The sequence below is a fragment of the Prionailurus bengalensis genome, chromosome C2 (assembly GCF_016509475.1).
Source record: "Prionailurus bengalensis isolate Pbe53 chromosome C2, Fcat_Pben_1.1_paternal_pri, whole genome shotgun sequence".
Classification (NCBI taxonomy): Eukaryota; Metazoa; Chordata; class Mammalia; order Carnivora; family Felidae; genus Prionailurus; species Prionailurus bengalensis.
Window position 1 is genome coordinate 109,734,883 of NC_057350.1, and position 17,096 is coordinate 109,751,978.

The 17,096-nt window shown below is 40.9% G+C and overlaps 1 protein-coding gene across 2 annotated transcripts in view; it reads right to left on the reverse strand.

Annotated features, from left to right (window-relative positions):
- Positions 1-11,268, reverse strand: part of GMPS (guanine monophosphate synthase) — a 79,737-nt gene extending 68,469 nt beyond the window's left edge. Inside the window, exon 1 of one of the 2 annotated variants that reach the window (XM_043595060.1) lies at positions 11,168-11,268. In XM_043595060.1, coding sequence (XP_043450995.1) covers positions 11,168-11,212 — 45 coding nt within the window. In that variant the 5' untranslated portion in view covers positions 11,213-11,268. Of the gene's footprint in view, positions 1-9,629; positions 10,319-11,167 lie in introns of those variants that run through there. The other variant, XM_043595059.1, reaches the window with a different exon arrangement.
- Positions 11,269-17,096: the final 5,828 nt, after the last annotated feature.

A 17,096-nucleotide genomic window follows, 5' to 3' on the forward strand; every position in this document is an offset into this window, starting at 1 on the left:
TTCTATTTTCTTTTTAAAAAAAATTTTTTTAACGTTTATTTATTTTTGAGACAGAGAGAGACAGAGCATGAATGGGGGAGGGGCAGAGAGAGAGGGAGACACAGAATCGGAAGCAGGCTCCAGGCTCTGAGCCATCAGCCCAGAGCCCGGCACGGGGCTCGAACTCACGGACCGTGAGATTGTGACCTGAGCTGAAGTCAGACACTTAACCGACTGAGCCACCCAGGCGCCCCATCCAATTCTATTTTCATCAGCTTTATTGTCAAATTATTTTTGAATTTAAAATTCAGGCTGTTATTATCAAATAAAGAAGTGATTCATGGGGCGCCTGGGTGGCGCAGTCGGTTAAGCGGCCGACTTCAGCCAGGTCACGATCTCACGGACCATGAGTTCGAGCCCCGCGTCAGGCTCTGGGCTGATGGCTCAGAGCCTGGAGCCTGTTTCCGATTCTGTGTCTCCCTCTCTCTCTGCCCCTCCCCCGTTCATGCTTTGTCTCTCTCTGTCCCAAAAATAAATAAACGTTGAAAAAACAAACAAAACAAAAAAAAAAAAAAAAAAAAAAAAAAAAGAAGTGATTCATTTCTACTGGTACAGGTTTATAAAGCCAATCCAAAAGTAGCCTCTTTGCCCACAAACCACATACTATTTCCATTAAAATACAGCTGAACAAGGTACTTTTGAAAATACTCTTAAAGATAAAATATTATGATGTAATTTTTTAAAGTTTATTTTACTATACCAAGGTTTATCTCTTCCAGGTATCAAGTAATTTATTATTATAACCTAAATATTTTTAAACTGTACAAAATAGAAAATACCAAAACCTATTAGGGGCTCTCCTCTGAGCCAAGAATTCCACTCCTAAATATTTATCCAAGAGTAATGAACATCTATGTCCACAAAAACTGGAAACAGAACACATGGCCATCAACATGTGAATGGATAAACAAATTATGGTATATCCACACAGTGGAATACTATGCAACAATAAAAATGAACAAACTACTGACACAACAACATGGATAAATCTCAGAAACATTATGAAAGAAGCCACAATCACTGTATGATTCCATTTATATATAGTCCAAAAGCAGACAAAACTAATGTCTGGTTATAAAAATGGGAACAGTGGTTGCTGCTAGAGGAGTGGAGGGATTAAGTGTCAAAGGGGCACACAGGAACTTGGAAATGATAGAAATGTTTTAGATCTTGATTGGAGAAGTGGTTACATGGGTGTGTTTGTGTGTGTATATGTATACGTGTGTGTGTGTCTGTGTGTGTGTGTGTGTGTGTATGTGTCAAAATTCAAATTGTACACTGAACAAAATGGGTGGCTCAGTCAGTTAAGCAAGCGCCCAACTCCTGATTTCGGCTCAGGTCTCACGTTTGGGGAGTCTCAGCCCCAAGCTGGGCTATGTGCTGACAGTACAGAGCCTGCTTGGGATTGTCATTCTTCCTCTCTCTGCCCCTCTCCTGCTTGTGCTCGCTCTCTCTCAAAATAAATTTAAAAAAATTCAAATTGTACACTTAAAGACCTGTGTATTTCAACTATGCACGTTTTGCCTCAATAAAAACAAGCCAAACAAAATACCTATTAGTGACCTTTTCAAACCATTTGTCTCCACAAACTGAAAAACAATGCTACAATAAGCAACTATTTACCTTCAGACTTCAGCGGGGGGCGGGGGGGGGGGGGGGGGGGGGGAACCAGATGGTCAGGCTCTGCCATGGTGTCAAAAACAAGGCCAACATTCAGTCAAATCTAAGAATCACTCCATTACAAAACCAAAAATCTATCACATTAAATCTATTAAGTGGATTAAGCATCCAATTAATCATCCATTAAAAATGTATACTTTTATTCCTAATTCCCTTTAATTACTTTTTAAAAAGTTACCTGCTCAGTCTAATGCTGTAAATCTGGTACCTTATTTCACTCAGTCAGATGTTGGAGTTGGAAGGAACAGATTTCACAGTTCATGACGATAATGCAATAATACGAAAATGTTCCACCAAATTATAACTTAGAGTCTCACAACAAAACGGATCAAAGACCTAAATGTAAAAGCTAAAACTACAAAGGCTTTAGAAGAAAACATAGGCAATTACACAAGACTTAAGATCATTAGGAAATGCTTCTTCGGAGGCAAACTATAAAACAAACTCTTGACTATAGAGAACAAACTGAGGGTTGCTGGAGGCGAGGTGGGTAGGGCGATGGGCATTAAGAAGGGCATTTGTTGTGATGAGCATTGGGTGCTATATTTAAGTGACCAATTACTAAATTCTATTCCCCAAACTAGTAATACACCATATGTTAATTAATGAATTTAAATAAAAACTTGAAGGAAAAAAAAAAAAAAAAAGGAAATGTTCCTTAGGTGAGATACCAAAAGCTAAAGTGACAAAAGGAAATAAATAAGTTGAACTTCATCAAAATTATAAGCTTTTATGTATCAGAGGACACCATTAAAAAAGTAAAAATCCAGAGGATGGCAGAAAATATCTGCAAAGCATATTTCTGATAAGAGACTTGTCACTAGAATAAAGAGCTCTTACAACTCAACAAAAAGACAAGTAACCTACTTTCAAAAACAGGCAAATGATCTGAACAGACATTTCTCCAAAGAAAATATACAAATGGACAATAAGCACATGGAAAGATGTTCAACATCGTCAGTCATTAGGGAAATGCAAATCTAAATCATAATGAAATACCACTTCACACCCACTATGATGGCTATAATCCAAAAGACAAGTGTTGGTAAAAATGTGGGGAAATTAGAACCTCATGCACTACTGACAGAAAATAGAAAATACTGCAGCCACTTTGGAAAAGTCTGACAGTTCACCAAAAGGTTAGACACAGAATTACTATATGACCCAGCAATTCCACCCCAGTACACATCCAAAAGAAATGAAAACTTATGGCTACACAAACACTTGTACAGGAATATTCATAGAACCATTATGTATAATATCAAGAGTGTCCATCAACTGATGAATGTATAAAAGGTGGTATATCCATACAATGGAACATTATTTGGTAACAAAAAAGAATAAGGTACTTAACACATGCTATAAGACAGATGAACTTTGAAGGCATTACACTAAAAGAAACCAGTCACAAAAGACTACATATTTTAAGATTCTAGTCATATATAATGTTCAGAAAGGCAAATCTTATACAGACAAAAAAGATTAGTAGCTGTCTAGCATTGGGGAAAAAAGGCAGATGGCCAAAGGAGGGCTGATTGCTAAAAGCTACAGGATGTTTTTTGGGGGTGATGAGAATGTTCCAAAATTGACTGTGGTGACGACGGTCATACAAATCTGTGAATATACTAAAAACCACTGAATTGTGCCCTTTATATTGGCACAATTTTATGGTATATGAATTATATCTCAATAAAACTGTTTTAATAAAAGTGAAGAGTAGAATCTAGGTGTATGCCTAAATGGTGACTAAAATTTCTTCTAACTTGTTAGCTTGAAAATTTTTCATAAAATGTTAAAGGAAAAAAAAACGTTAAAGGAGGAAGGGGCACCTGGGTGGCTCAGTCGGTCAACCATCGAACTTTGGCTCAGGTCATGATCTCACAGTTTGTGAGTTCAAGCCCTGCATCCGGCTCTGTGCTAACACCTCAGAGCCTGGAGCCTGCTTCAGATTCTGTGGCTCCCTCTCTCTCTGCTCCTCCCCCGCTCATGCTCTCTCAAAAAAAAAATAAACATTAAAAAAAATTTTTTTTAAGTTAAAGGAAAAATCACAGCATAAAAAGTTTCACTATTACCAATGAACACATCAAAACAATGATTTATCTGTATTTTTATATTCATCTAAATTTTCCCAAATTAATTTGGGATTGTTCATCCAAAATGTGTCCAAAGCAGCATTTTAGAATTCTGGAGTCTTAAATTTATATTCATAATGAGACTCAGAGGAGAAGAATTACTAAGACTAGTTCTCCAAATTATAGACAAGGTGAGGGTGTCTTAAATTTACATAGATCTCTGTAAGTTTTAAGACAGAAAAAGGATTCTATTCTCCTGGTGACAAACAGGAATAACAGAATTTTGCAAGTCCAGGCAGCTTTAAAAGTTTGGGAAATATCTGTTATGGTAGATTAGAGCAGATTATTTTACCTTTTGGTCAGTTTCAACACTGCTGGTTCTCATCTTTTAGAAAACAAGCAATTTGACACTCAATTTTTAAGAATTTTCATAACTCAGAATTTTATTAACTCAAAAATAACTACTCTGATATATATATTAGGATTAAATTTTAGCCAAATTTTAAATACCTGTCACTGTGAAATCAAGATCCAGACTCAGGACAATATGTGCTCTATAACTGAAGTGACCATATGGCAGTTTGCCCAGAAGGATCCTAATTTACACCTGTTATTCCAACACCCCACCCAGCTTAACATATTCTTCAGTTTTACACATATGCTTATGAATAGCTGCATTTAAGTAACATCAGATGGGTTTATTATACTTTCACTTTATATTTCCACCTTCTGACATGGTTTTGTCTAGTTCTGCATAGAGTGCAGGTGCAATATACAGTTCTCACTTCTAACTTCAGGTTCAATCTGATAACCCATTTTTTTATCCATTTCTGATAAAATGAAGTACACTTGGACCCTCGGCAACTAGGGATAGCTAACTCTATCCAGTCTTGAGTGCTCAGTTGTGCCACACAGCCACTGCTCAGCTTGCAAGATGCTCCAAACCTGTAGGCCACCATCCACTAGGTCAATGGGAAATGTGAATAAGGTGTTTGTAAAGTATATGCAAAAAAGAGATGTCGTGTGTTCCTGCACATAATGTTCAGACAGTAATCTGAGCATTCTTGCTACAGGAGTTTTGCCATTTATTTACTATATTGCATGAATCCAAACTTTTTGTTTGGTAATATTTCATTTTACAGCAATTACAAATTTATTTTCAGCAACTTCTTTTATGTTCTTTTATGTCGTTATACGCCCCAGTTTAGACAAAGAGAATATATGGTCACACTATTATAACCAAACACCTTACTTCCTATCACATTATAAAGGCCTATATCAGGGAATGTACAGACATAACTATATAACCATGTCCTTAATCCTCAAACCATGAACCTGAAGCCATGGCAAGAGCCCACCAATAAGAAAACCAACTAATAGGGGCGCCTGGGTGGCTCAGTCAGTTGAGGGTCTGGCTTGGACTTGGGTCATGATCTCACAGTTCAGGAGTTCGAGCCCCATGTCAGACTCTATGCTGACAGCATAGAGCCTGGAACCTGCTTCGAGTTCTGTGTCTCCCTCTCTCTCTCTCTGCCCCTCCCCTGCTCAGGCTCTGTCTCTTTCTCTCTCAAAAATGAATAAACATTAAAAAAATTAAAAAAAGAAGAAAACCAACTATCACATTATTACTATAGTAAAGCTGTTTTTTTGAACCACTGTGATTTTTTTTTTAATTTTTTTTTTTTTAATGTTTACTTATTTTTGAGACAGAGAGAGACAGCATGAACAGGGGAGGGGCAGAGAGAGAGAGGGAGACACAGAATCTGAAACAGGCTCCAGGCTCTGAGCTGTCAGCCCAGAGCCTGACACGGGGCTCCAACTCACGGACGGCGAGATCATGACCTGAGCCGAAGTCGGAGGCCTAACCGACTGAGCCACCCAGGCGCCTCTGAACCACTGTGATTCTTAAGCAAATACAGAAATGTCTCTATTCTACAAAATGCATGAAAAAAATAGCATTCTATTCTACACAACCCAGAATTATATATGCTATACAAATACTCAAATTCTATGAGACTACTTTTCCATTGATTCACAAAGTGCTTCAGAATTGTTTTATCCCTGAGGACTTCATTCATCTTGAGCATCTAACAGAGTTTAGGTTAGAAGGAAACATGAAGACAATTTAAGCATCATAACAGAGATACATTTTATTGTTCTGTATAGCAAATAATTATTCTTTACTTCAAACAGCATCCTTTGGAATATAATTCATTAAATAGCCTTTTAAAAAGTATCAAATACATTTGAACGAGTATAAGACAAGTCTACATCTTTAAAAAATTCTTAAAAGACAATCATCTACCTTACGTAACAAGTTGGCCTCGCTAAAGACAAGGCTATCTGAGGTTCCTGGAGGAATTTCAAAACCTTCCAAGTCTCAAAACCTTCCATGTCTAACGACAGGAAATAATAAAAACTATTCCTTTTGTAACAGCTCTTACATTCTAGATGAGCATCTTCACAAATATTTTAAAATCTCAGGCAAAAAAAATCATCTTTGACCTTTCAAAAAAATATATACTATATAGGATTATCATAAAAGGACAGTTGTCAATGCGTCCCAGGTAAAAAATCTCATCATCTTTCAACTCAATTCAAAAACTTAAATTTAGAAATGCCAAATTTAAAAGTTTAACATTAGGGGCGCCTGGGTAGCTCAGTCGGTTACGCGGCTGACTTCAGCTCAGGTCATGATCTCACGGTTCGTGAGTTCGAGCCCTGCGTCGGGCTCTGTGCTGATAGCTCAGAACCTGGAGCTGCTTTGATTCTGTGTCTCCTTCTCTCTCTGCCCCTCTGCCTCTGGAGCTCTGTCTCTCTCTCTCTCTCTCAAAAATAAATAAACATTAAAAAAATTTTTTTTAAATAAAAAAAAAGTTTAACATTAGATGTCATTAAAGATTCTGTATCACATGCAATCAACTTTAAAAACACATTAATTCAAGTATGATTACCCTAGTCAACATGTTAGGAAAGGTGATGGAGCAGGTCCCACCTCTACTGGAACCAAGAGTCTGAGGCTTAGATAAGGCAAAAAAAAAAAAAAAAAGGGAAACCTGACACGGAGTCCAAAGAACAATATTCTGATAATCCTGCCTCAGTAAAACAGAAAATAGTTACTATGTCTCATACTTGACCTATATACAATTCATATACAACATCAAGTAGCTGTAAAAAGTTTTTAAAGACATTATTAAATATGATCTTAACTTCTTAATTAAATAACATTATGTCAACTCCTTAACCAAGAAAACAATAACCTCTGCTTTAGGTGGTTAACCATTCAGCCCAAATGCTTTTACAGATTTTAGGTCTCTCCCTGATTTCTATCACACAAAAATGTCATTTTAGAAAATCCTGATACAGGGGCGCCTACAGCTGGCTCAGTCAGTAGAGCTTGCAACTCTTGATCTCCAGGTTTTTCTAGGGGTTTTGAGCTCCACAGTGAGTATAGAGATTACAGAAAGAAAGAAAGAAAGGAAGGAAGGAAGGAAGGAAGGAAGGAAGGAAGGAAGGAAGGAAGGAAGAAAGAAAGAAAGAAAGAAAGAAAGAAAGAAAGAAAATCCTGATACAAATTGAAATGTGCCAGGATAGAAATTGAAATCGCCTCTTTAATTTATGAACCAGGATTTACATACAATCGTCAGAAACACAATCTATGCGCAAAGTAAGCTTGCGGCCAAAGCTTGAGGCCAGTACTTGTATTTCACTCCAGAGAAGAGTAATTCAGGAGTAAACTATAGAAAAGAGATACCTACTCAGATTTCCAGACAGACCTCTTAGAAATATCTCATTTCACCTACTTTACTTGTACATCTCTTTACTTGTCAATACGATGTCAATGACATATCATGTTTTAATTGTAGGGGTTTTTTTTCTCCTTACTCATACATGAAATAATAATATATTTAATGAAGTATATTATTTCCCTGATGGCTCCTCCTGAAAATGTTTCCAATCCGGTTCACATCTATTAGTCCAAAATAAAAATACACATGAGTATGCTATAAAACATAAAGGACCTTGAAATTTAAAAAAAATCAGCAGTTCACTTGAAGCTCAAATACATCAAATTGATCAAGACTCTCTTTAAAATGCAAGTTAAACCAAAGTGTCAACTAGAAAAAAAGTTTATGTTCCATACTCCTGAGACAAATAAATTGGAAACTGAACCTTTAACTTCCTGCTGCCAGTTAATTTCGTGAAAATACTCTTATACCACTACATATTTTTCAAAGTCTGTAAATTAGGTTTCAGTTCTGTTGGTACAGTCATTTCTTCTATGAGCACAAAGCTAAGTTATAAGTCTCAAAAGAGAGAAGAAAAATGCTTTGCAAATGTACAGAGTGTAAAGAGGTGTACAATGAGGTTTACATTCGCTTCTGAGGTCTGAAACTATTTCAGGGTCTTCATTTACCTTCATAATCCTGAGACAAGAGCTTCACGGAGTCTAAGCATCAGTTTCCTTGGTTTAAAAGCGCATATCGCTACCTTACTATCTCTTCTCATTTGCTCAACAAATAGTTTTTGAATGTTTACGAGGAACTAAGCAATCATTAGCAAAAAAGGACCTACTAGCAAGTGACACTTAGGCACCACCTTGGAAACAGAATACCATGAGTAAGGCACTACTATCTGACTTAGAACACCAATTCCCACCTGACTTTTAAAATCCCACACACCCGAATGAAATTTAAAGTAATTTCTCAAAGCGAGGCTCTAAACAGCATACAGGAGGTACATCTTGCTCAAGTTAATCCCAATTCAAAACTGCAGTTTCCCGCTGACAAAAACGACTTTGTAAGGGTCTGAAAGAACGCCAAGCCAACGAAAATTTTAATACAGAAGTGAAAGCAAAGGTGCTCAATTTCAGAAGCGAGACGGACGAAGAGGTCTAAAGACAAAAGTGAGTTGGAGGTGACGAGAAGCGCAGCGGCGGCCCAAACGTGCTCTCCCCACATCGAGTTAGCAACTTTTCCAGCACGCCGGGATTCCCCACTTCTCCAGCCCTCGGCGGTGGCGGCCGCGGCTCGCGTCCCGGAGAGGGATCCGCACCGCGGGGAGGGGGATCCACCGCCAACAAACGAGTAAAAGCAGCCAGCGACTGGGGGCGGGGTTAGACTCACGCTCCAGCCCTCGGAGGATGGGGGGGGTGGGGAGGGCAGCGGAGTGAGGGGCCCTGGGCCCTGACCAGGGACTGACCTGGGGACCAGGACCGGAGGAGGGGGGAGGCGAGGGGAGCCGCAGTCACGCGGCCTCGCCGCCGCGGACCCCAAGGCCGGCGTTAGGGTACGGGGAGGGCCCCACCGAAGGCAGGCGGGAAATGGGGTGGCGGGAAGACGGGAGGCCGGCACGGCTCGAAAGCCGCACGCGAGGCCCCGACCCTGCCCTGCCTTCGGCGGGTCCCCGGAGATCCACAAAAGGCCCCCAGCCTCTCGAAGGGACGAGGGTGAGGGCTGAGGAAGCAAACACGCACAACCCGCTGGCCTCCCTACCTCCACCCTCCGGCCGCGCTCCCCAGGCTCTGAGCCCCACAGCGGCGCGGGGGAGGCGGGGGCCAGCGGCGCGGCCGCGGGAGGCTGACGCCCTCCCCGACGCCCAAAGACCGGCGGCCGCAGGAACCCCGACACGCAGACAAAATCAACAAAGCACCTGCCGCTCCCGAGGAGAAAACATGCCACAGGCCCCGACCAAGGACTCTCCGACGCGCAGCTGCCCGGGCCGCAGGGCTGCGCTGACGGGCTGGGGGGAGGGGGGGTCGAGCGGTGGTTCCCCGGCCCCGGAGCCTCGCCTGCGCCCGGAAGCGGTGAGGCAGGGACCCCCACGCGAAAGACTGACCTTGGAGTCTCCGTTGCACAGAGCCATCGGGGCTGGGGCCGCGGCAGCGGTGGCCACACTATGAGACGGGGCGGTAGAGGGCTGGCGGGGTCGACGCCGCGGGCAGGGGCTTGAGAAGGAGGCCTGGTCCAGAAGCCGGTGGGGGCCGAGAGGAGCTGGCCGACTGCGAGGCGCCGAATCGAGCAGCAGCCGCGGAACGCGGGCCCCAGCGCCGCGGGAGAGGAGACCAGCAGCGCGCACGCTGCCCCCGCCTCCTGCTTCCGCCCCGGCCGGCCACTGGGAGGAGCCAGAGCCCGTTTGGCTAGGCAGCCAAACCGCGGACACCCCGCAGCTGCCGCCACGGCCAAACAAGCCCGCCTCGGAAGGAGGGGCCTTCGGGGCCCGGCCCCGCCCCCAGGTCCGTTCGCGCCGCCGAGGCCCGCCCCCGGGAAAAGAAAACCACCGCTTCTCCGGCCTGCCCGCCCAAGGGAAGAAGTGCCCGCGGCGTCTGGCCCCGCCTCCGCCGCCAAAGTCCGCCCCATTTAGGAACCTGCCCCGCCTCCGCCTCCCCTGGCCTGCCCTTGGGAGGAGGAGCCCGCAGCTAACAGCCCGGCTCCGCCCTTCCCGCCCCCGCACCGGGCAACGGGCCGCGGGAGGAGGGGCCCTTGGCGGGCAGCCCCACCTTCGCCCCCAAGGTCCACCTCCGAGAAAACCCTAAGCCTCGGAGAGCTCTTCGTAGGCCTGCCTGCCGGCATCCTTTAACCACTGTGAGAGGCTGGGGGCGCGGACTAAGAAGCCTCCCGAGGGCTGGGCCCCTGGGGGAGCTCTTAGCCGTTTTCGCGGCCGTATCTCAAGTTGAGGGACGTTGAAGAGGCCAAGGCTACTATGAAGAGTTTTGTGGTAACATCTCCAGAGACATCAAAGCGAGACTTGCTCACATAGGGTCCCAAAAGTTCTACAACGGGTGCAGGTTTTCAAAAGGAAGAGGTTTGGGAGCGGCAATCTGGTGGGATGGTGGGCCAGGGAACTGGCCACGAAGTTCTGTTTGCACAGCCTCCAATGTTTTTATTTATTCTGGGGAGGGGGCTATAGTCCTTCCAGCTACTCCTTAGCACCCATCAAGAGGAGTTGTTTAAATTTGGTCACCTGGGAGCCTAAATCGGGGTTGGAGAATAAGTAACACTTGGAACAGCTTCCAGATTAACAAAGCCTTCTAACAAATATTCAATTATTACAATACAGCCATTTGCTGAGCTCATGCTATGTGTCAGGCTCTAGTCCAGGTGTCAAGAAGCCTGAATAAGACAACCCTGATTTACGAAACCTCCATTTTATTCTAACCAATTCCACGAAAGTACTGAGGTCGGATTTATGTTCTTATACATTTTTTACTAATAAAAAAAAAAAATGAGGCTCGGTGAGATAATGTTCTTCTCTGCCTCTCATTATAGGAGGTAAGGGGTACCTGATCTGGGAAAGGATAGACGGTTTATTAGTTTCAGGAACAAAAGGCCCCAAATCTTATCAGGCCTTGGAGTCAACGAAAGTATTTCACTTACCCTTTTTTGAGTTGAAAAATGGATACTTGAACTTTCTAAAGCCATGGATACTGGGCTCTCTTGGTAGGTCCGTATGAACCTACCGTGTAGTAAGAGAACGGTGTAGTAACCAATAGGAAAGACTCAGTTGCATCAATATTGACCCAGAATGGAATGGAATGTAATATGATGTGCCAGTATTAAGGATTGGCTAAAGCCCATCTATACTAGATAATGCCTATTTTAAATATGTTCTGATGGTCACCTGTGTTTATGGCTAAGCATATCAGCATGTACCACAATCCTTAAATCTTAAGGTCCTCTGCAACTTTTGACTTGACCCCTCCCTATTTCTTGAAATTGGATTTCTCTTACAGACACACCATTAGAGGTGTCTTTTCACCTGTAAGATTGTTCTTGGTCACTTTTTTTTTTTTTTAAGGCTAGCTCATCCTCTTTTGGTCACCTTTTCTTGCCCCTCTTCCTATATCTTCCTACAGGAGAAGGCTTCAGTGTTGCTTTTCTTCAATATTTCCATTCCTAACCCTCTTCTCATCTTAACTTTTCACCTTGTTTCTCTGGGGTTTTTAAAAATATAAATTCGTTTTAAAATATCTTTTAATAGGCTCTATAACAGCTCTCTCTTCTGAGCTCCAGATCCATATTACCCTGTAAATCCCTAGTTAGATGTTCAATGGCATTTTGGGCCCCAAAATCAACAATTCCAAAACAAAACTTCCCAAATGTCTGTGCCCAATCTCACTGGAACTATGATATTAGAGGGAAAACATTCAGTCTTTCACCCATAAGTTGTAGGTTTTTCATAGATAGCCTTCACCAAGTTGAGGAGGTTCCCCTCTGTTCCTGTTTTGCTGAGAGTTTTGATCAGGAATGGATGTTGTCAAATGCTTTTTCTGTGTCTGCTGAGATTATTATATGCCTTTTTTCAGTTTATGTGGTAAATTACATTGATGAGCTGATTTGTAAATGTCAAACCAGCCCTATATTCTTGGGACAAGTTTGAAGGAATCATGATATATTTTCCTTTTTATGTATTGGATTTGTTAAATCTTGATTTCAAATTTTTGTATCTATTTTAAAGAAGAATATTAGCTTGTAGCTTTCTTTTAATGTCTTTGGATTTGGTATCAGGGTAATGCTGGCCTCAGAGAATAAGGTTGAAAGTTTGTGTAGAATTTTATTTATTTTTAATTTTTTTTTTAGCATTTATTCATTTTTGAGAGACAGAGAGAGATGGAGTGTGAGTGGGGAAGGGGCAGAGAGAGAGGGAGACACAGAATCTGAAGCAGGCTCCAGGCTCTCAGCTGTCAGCACAGAGCCCAACACGGGGCTTGAACTCAGATCATGACCTCAGCTGAAGTCAGACTCTTAACCCACACTGAGCCACCCAGGCACCCCGAGTTTATTTGTTTATTTTGAGAGAGACAGAGACAATGCAAGCAGGGAATGGCAGAGAGAATCCCAAGCAGCCTCCACACTGTCAGTGTGAAACCAGATGTGCCATTTGAATCCTGAACCATGAGATCATGACCTGAGCTGAAACCAAGAGTTAGACACTTAACCGACTGAGCCACGCAGGCACTCCCTGAAATTTTACATAGAATTATTATTTCTAAAAGAGTTGGTGTGGAATTCATTTTATTTCTTTCTTACATGTTTGGTGTAATTCACCAATAAGGCCATCTGAGCCTGAAGTTTTCTTGGTAGTAAGGTTTTTAACTACCAAATAAAATTTTAAAAAGACCTAGGGCTGTTCAGGTTATTTTTTCTTGATTGGTCTTTGGCATTTTGTGTTTTTCAAGGAATTTGTCAGTTTTGTCTAAGTTGTCAAATTCATAGGCAAAGTGTTATTTGCAATATTCTCTTATTATCCTTTTGATATCTAGACTCTGTAGTGATGTCAAATTTCTCATTCCTGATACTGGTAATTTTGTTTTCTGCTTTTCCTCAGTCTGGTTAGATAGCAGTTTACCAATTTTATTAATCCTCTCGAAGAACAGCTCTTAGGTTTATTGTCTTTCTGCTTTCTATTTCATTGATTTCCACTTTAATCTTTATTATTTCCTTTCTTCTTCTTACTTTGTGTTTAGTTTGCTCTTTTCCTATTTTACTAAGTTGGAATCTGAGATCATCAATTTGAGATCTTTTCTTTTTCTTTTTTCTTCTTCTTTTCTAATATATGTAGCTCTATGTCTCTCCCGAAGAACTGCTCTACTGATATCCCACAAAATCTTATATATGATATTTTAATTTTCATTTGGTTCTAAATAGTGTCTAATTTCTCTTTTGATTTCTTCTTTGACCCATGGCTTATCTAAAAGCCTGTTATTCCATTTCCAAACATTAGAGGATTTTTCAGAGATCTGTTATTGTCTTCTAAGTTAATTCCATTGTGGTCAGAGAATATATTTTGTAATATATTTTGTATGATTTGAATCCTTTTAAATTTATTGAGGTTTGTTTTATGGCTTAGAATATAGTCTATCTTGGTGAATGTTCTCTGTGTACTTGAAAAGAATGTGTATTCTGCTGTTGTCATGTAGAGTGTCCTATAAATGGCAAATAGGTCAAGCTGTTCGATAGTATTGCCCAAGACTATTAAATTCTTTTTTTAAGTTTATTTATTTATTTTTAGATAGAGAGAGAGCACAAGCAGAGAAGGGGCAGAGAGAGAGGAGAGAGAGAGAATACCAAACAGGCTCCAGACTGTCAGCGTAGAGCCTGATGTGGGGCTTGAACTCACGAACTGCGAGATTATGACCTGAGCTAAAACCAAGTGTCATACACTTAACTGACTGAGCCACCAGGTGCACCAAGACTATTATCTTCTTGATTTTCTATTTGTTCTATCAGTTATTGAGAGAGGAGTTCTAAAATCTCCAATTACACTTGTGATTTTTATCAACTTCTTAGTTCCATCAGTTTTTGCTTCATGTATTTTGAAACTCTGTTGTTAGGGTCATAAATGTTTAAATTGTTATTGACCACTTTATCATTATGAAATGACGTTCTTTATCCCTGGTAATATTCTTTACTCTGACATTTACTTTGTCCAATATTAAAATAGCATGCCTGGGGTGCCTGGCTGGCTCAGTCAGAATGAGACTCTTGATCTCAGGGTTGTGAGTTCAAGCCCCATACTGGGCCTAGAGCTTACCTAAAAAACAAATGAAAAAAAAAAAATACAATTAAAAGCATGCCTGCTTTCTTGACTCATTGTTGACGTGGTATCTTTTGCAACTCTTTAACCTGTTTTTGTATTTATGTTTAAAGTGTTTCTTATGGGCAGCAAATAATTGGGTCTGGCTTTTATTGTCTGATCTGCTCATTTCTTTTCATTGGAGTATTTAGATCATTCACACTTTACATGATTATTAATTAATACAGTTATATCTATAATTTAGAGATTATCAAGGCAGTAGCTGGGGAAACTGAAGGGCTCATCTCTTTTGTTTCTTGTCTCTCACGGGTCACTGTCCTTTGATGCTTGATATCCAGTATTTTGAAACCATTGCTTCATATATTTTGTCTGAATTCTTGTTGTTGTTGCTGTTGTTGTTCCAGCAGGAGAGTAAATCCAGTTCCTGTTCCTCTATCTTTGCTGGAAGGGAAGTCTGAAAACCTTTTAATGAGTAATTGAAGCATCTGAAACCTACAAGAACTTCACCTGTCTCATACATAGTTTTGTCCGGGGTGGGGGTGGGGGGGGGAGGGGGAGGGGGGGGGACGGGACAACTTAGGCAACATAAATGAGTGATCCTAATACTTACAAATGTAATTTTGTGGTTTCTGGAGCCATTTTTTAAGGTAATAACATTGGATAAAATCCACAGATAGAAATTTTACATGACTTTTCAGATTTGGCGAGTATCGTATCATAAAATACTTATTTCAGGTACAATCCAAGGTCATTTCATCTTTCAAAATGTAAGATATTTTAAACCTCCCATTAAAAAAAATTAACTTTTAGGGGCACATGCGTGGATCAGTCAGTTGAGAGTCTGACTTCAGTTCAGGTCATGATCTCATAGTTTGTGAGTTTGAGCCACGCATGGGGATCACGGCTGTCAGCCTGCTCCACATTCTCTATCCCCCTCTCTCTCTCTGCCCCTCCTCTGCTCGTGTGCACACTCTTTCTCAAAAATAAATATTTAATAAATAAATAAATAAAAATTAAACGATTAACTTTTAAACTCATGAAAAATATTAGATGCCAACTTAAAATGTGGAAGGAAGTACATTGTTTTTCAAAATCCTTTTAGGGTGGAATGTGAGGGGTTTTTTTATTGAAGACAACTGTTCTAAAATGATTTTTTATTTTAATTTGTTTTAATTTTTTTAAATTTTGAGATAGAGTGAGAGAAGGGGAGGGGCAGAGAGAGAAAGGGAGAGAATCACAAGCAGGCTCCACACCATCATTGCAGAGCCCAATGTGGGGCTCAAACTCACAAATCATGAGATCACGACCTCAGCCAAAATCAAGAGTTAGACATTCAACGGACTGAGCCACTCAGATGCTCCAACTGTTCTAAAGTGATTTTTAATCATATATCCCTTGCTCAGAATCTTCTTAATAGTTCACCATTGCTCTCAGGATAAACTTAAAACTTCTAACATTATTTTGTCCTTGGAGACTTGGCTAGCCCCTGTTGACTGTATCCTGCTCTCTTACCAATGCCACCTCACTCTACTCTAGCCATATTAAACTGCTTTAGTTCCTTAAACAAGACATGTTCTCTCTTGACTCAGGCCTTTTGCGCATAAATATCTTCTGTCTAGAATATTTCTGTTCCCCTCCCAAAACTATGAAGGCTTGGGTTAGATGTCTCTTCCTTTTTGTGCTCTCATATCCCTTTCATTAGTACTCACCACCCTCTACTGTATTTACTTGTCTCTGTGCACAGAAAAAACCTGGAAGCAGTATCCACCAGTAGCAACAAGCAAACCTAGCCTCTAGATAGCGGTTTCTAAATACTATTCTCCCACAAGAACCAGGTCTTCTTGGAGAAAAGGTTAATTTAGGATCAAAGCAGGGACAGGATGACCAGGAACATCTTTTTTGTGTCAGGAAGTGAGGAAGTGTTCAGAGAATAATGGGGACATGTCAGTTTGGGGGAAGTCAGTTTGAAAGGACTTTGCTAGCCAAATCTGAGACAATGTATCAAAATAGTGACAGTAAACAAATTATACCCATTGATTAAATTATGAGCCCATCAGTCTCTGATGATATAAATAAACGAATGATTAAATAGAAAACCCTTGTGATAAATAGAATGTCAACTAATAAAACTCAAAAGAATAATTGAATTATAAAGTTATCATATTGCAACCCTCATAGAAATAATAAATTCAGTCAAGAAACATCAGTGGATGGTAAAACTTATGGATGAAAGATGGGTCACAAACAGGTTTTATTTACATTGTCTCAAAGTAGATCTCTACAAAATAATAATTATACAGGAAAAAATAACTTTATTATGGACAAAACTGAAGGCACATCCTTTCTCAAGTGATCAAAGTTAACATCAACGGTAGTGGAACAAATGGACATCATAACCCAACTGTGAGTAAACATCAGGCAAACCCAAATATAGGTACATTCCACAAGATAACGGGTCTACAAGTGTTCCAGTTATCTAATGGCTTGCAACAAACACCCGAAAACCTGGTGGTTTAAAACAACACTACTTTGCTACAATTTGAACAAGGTTCAGCAGGGACAACTCTTCTCCATCCTAAGGTATCAGCTGATACAGCCCAGAGCCTGGCTCCACTAGGCCTTAGCTAGTGTGGCTCAAAGGCTGAGAGCTAGAATCACATGAAGACTTTTGCACACTCACATCCATGACACCTGATCTCGAAGATTCAAACAGCTGAGGGCTGGAATGGCTGCAGCCCATCTGAAATCTCTACCTCTCTATGGTCTCTT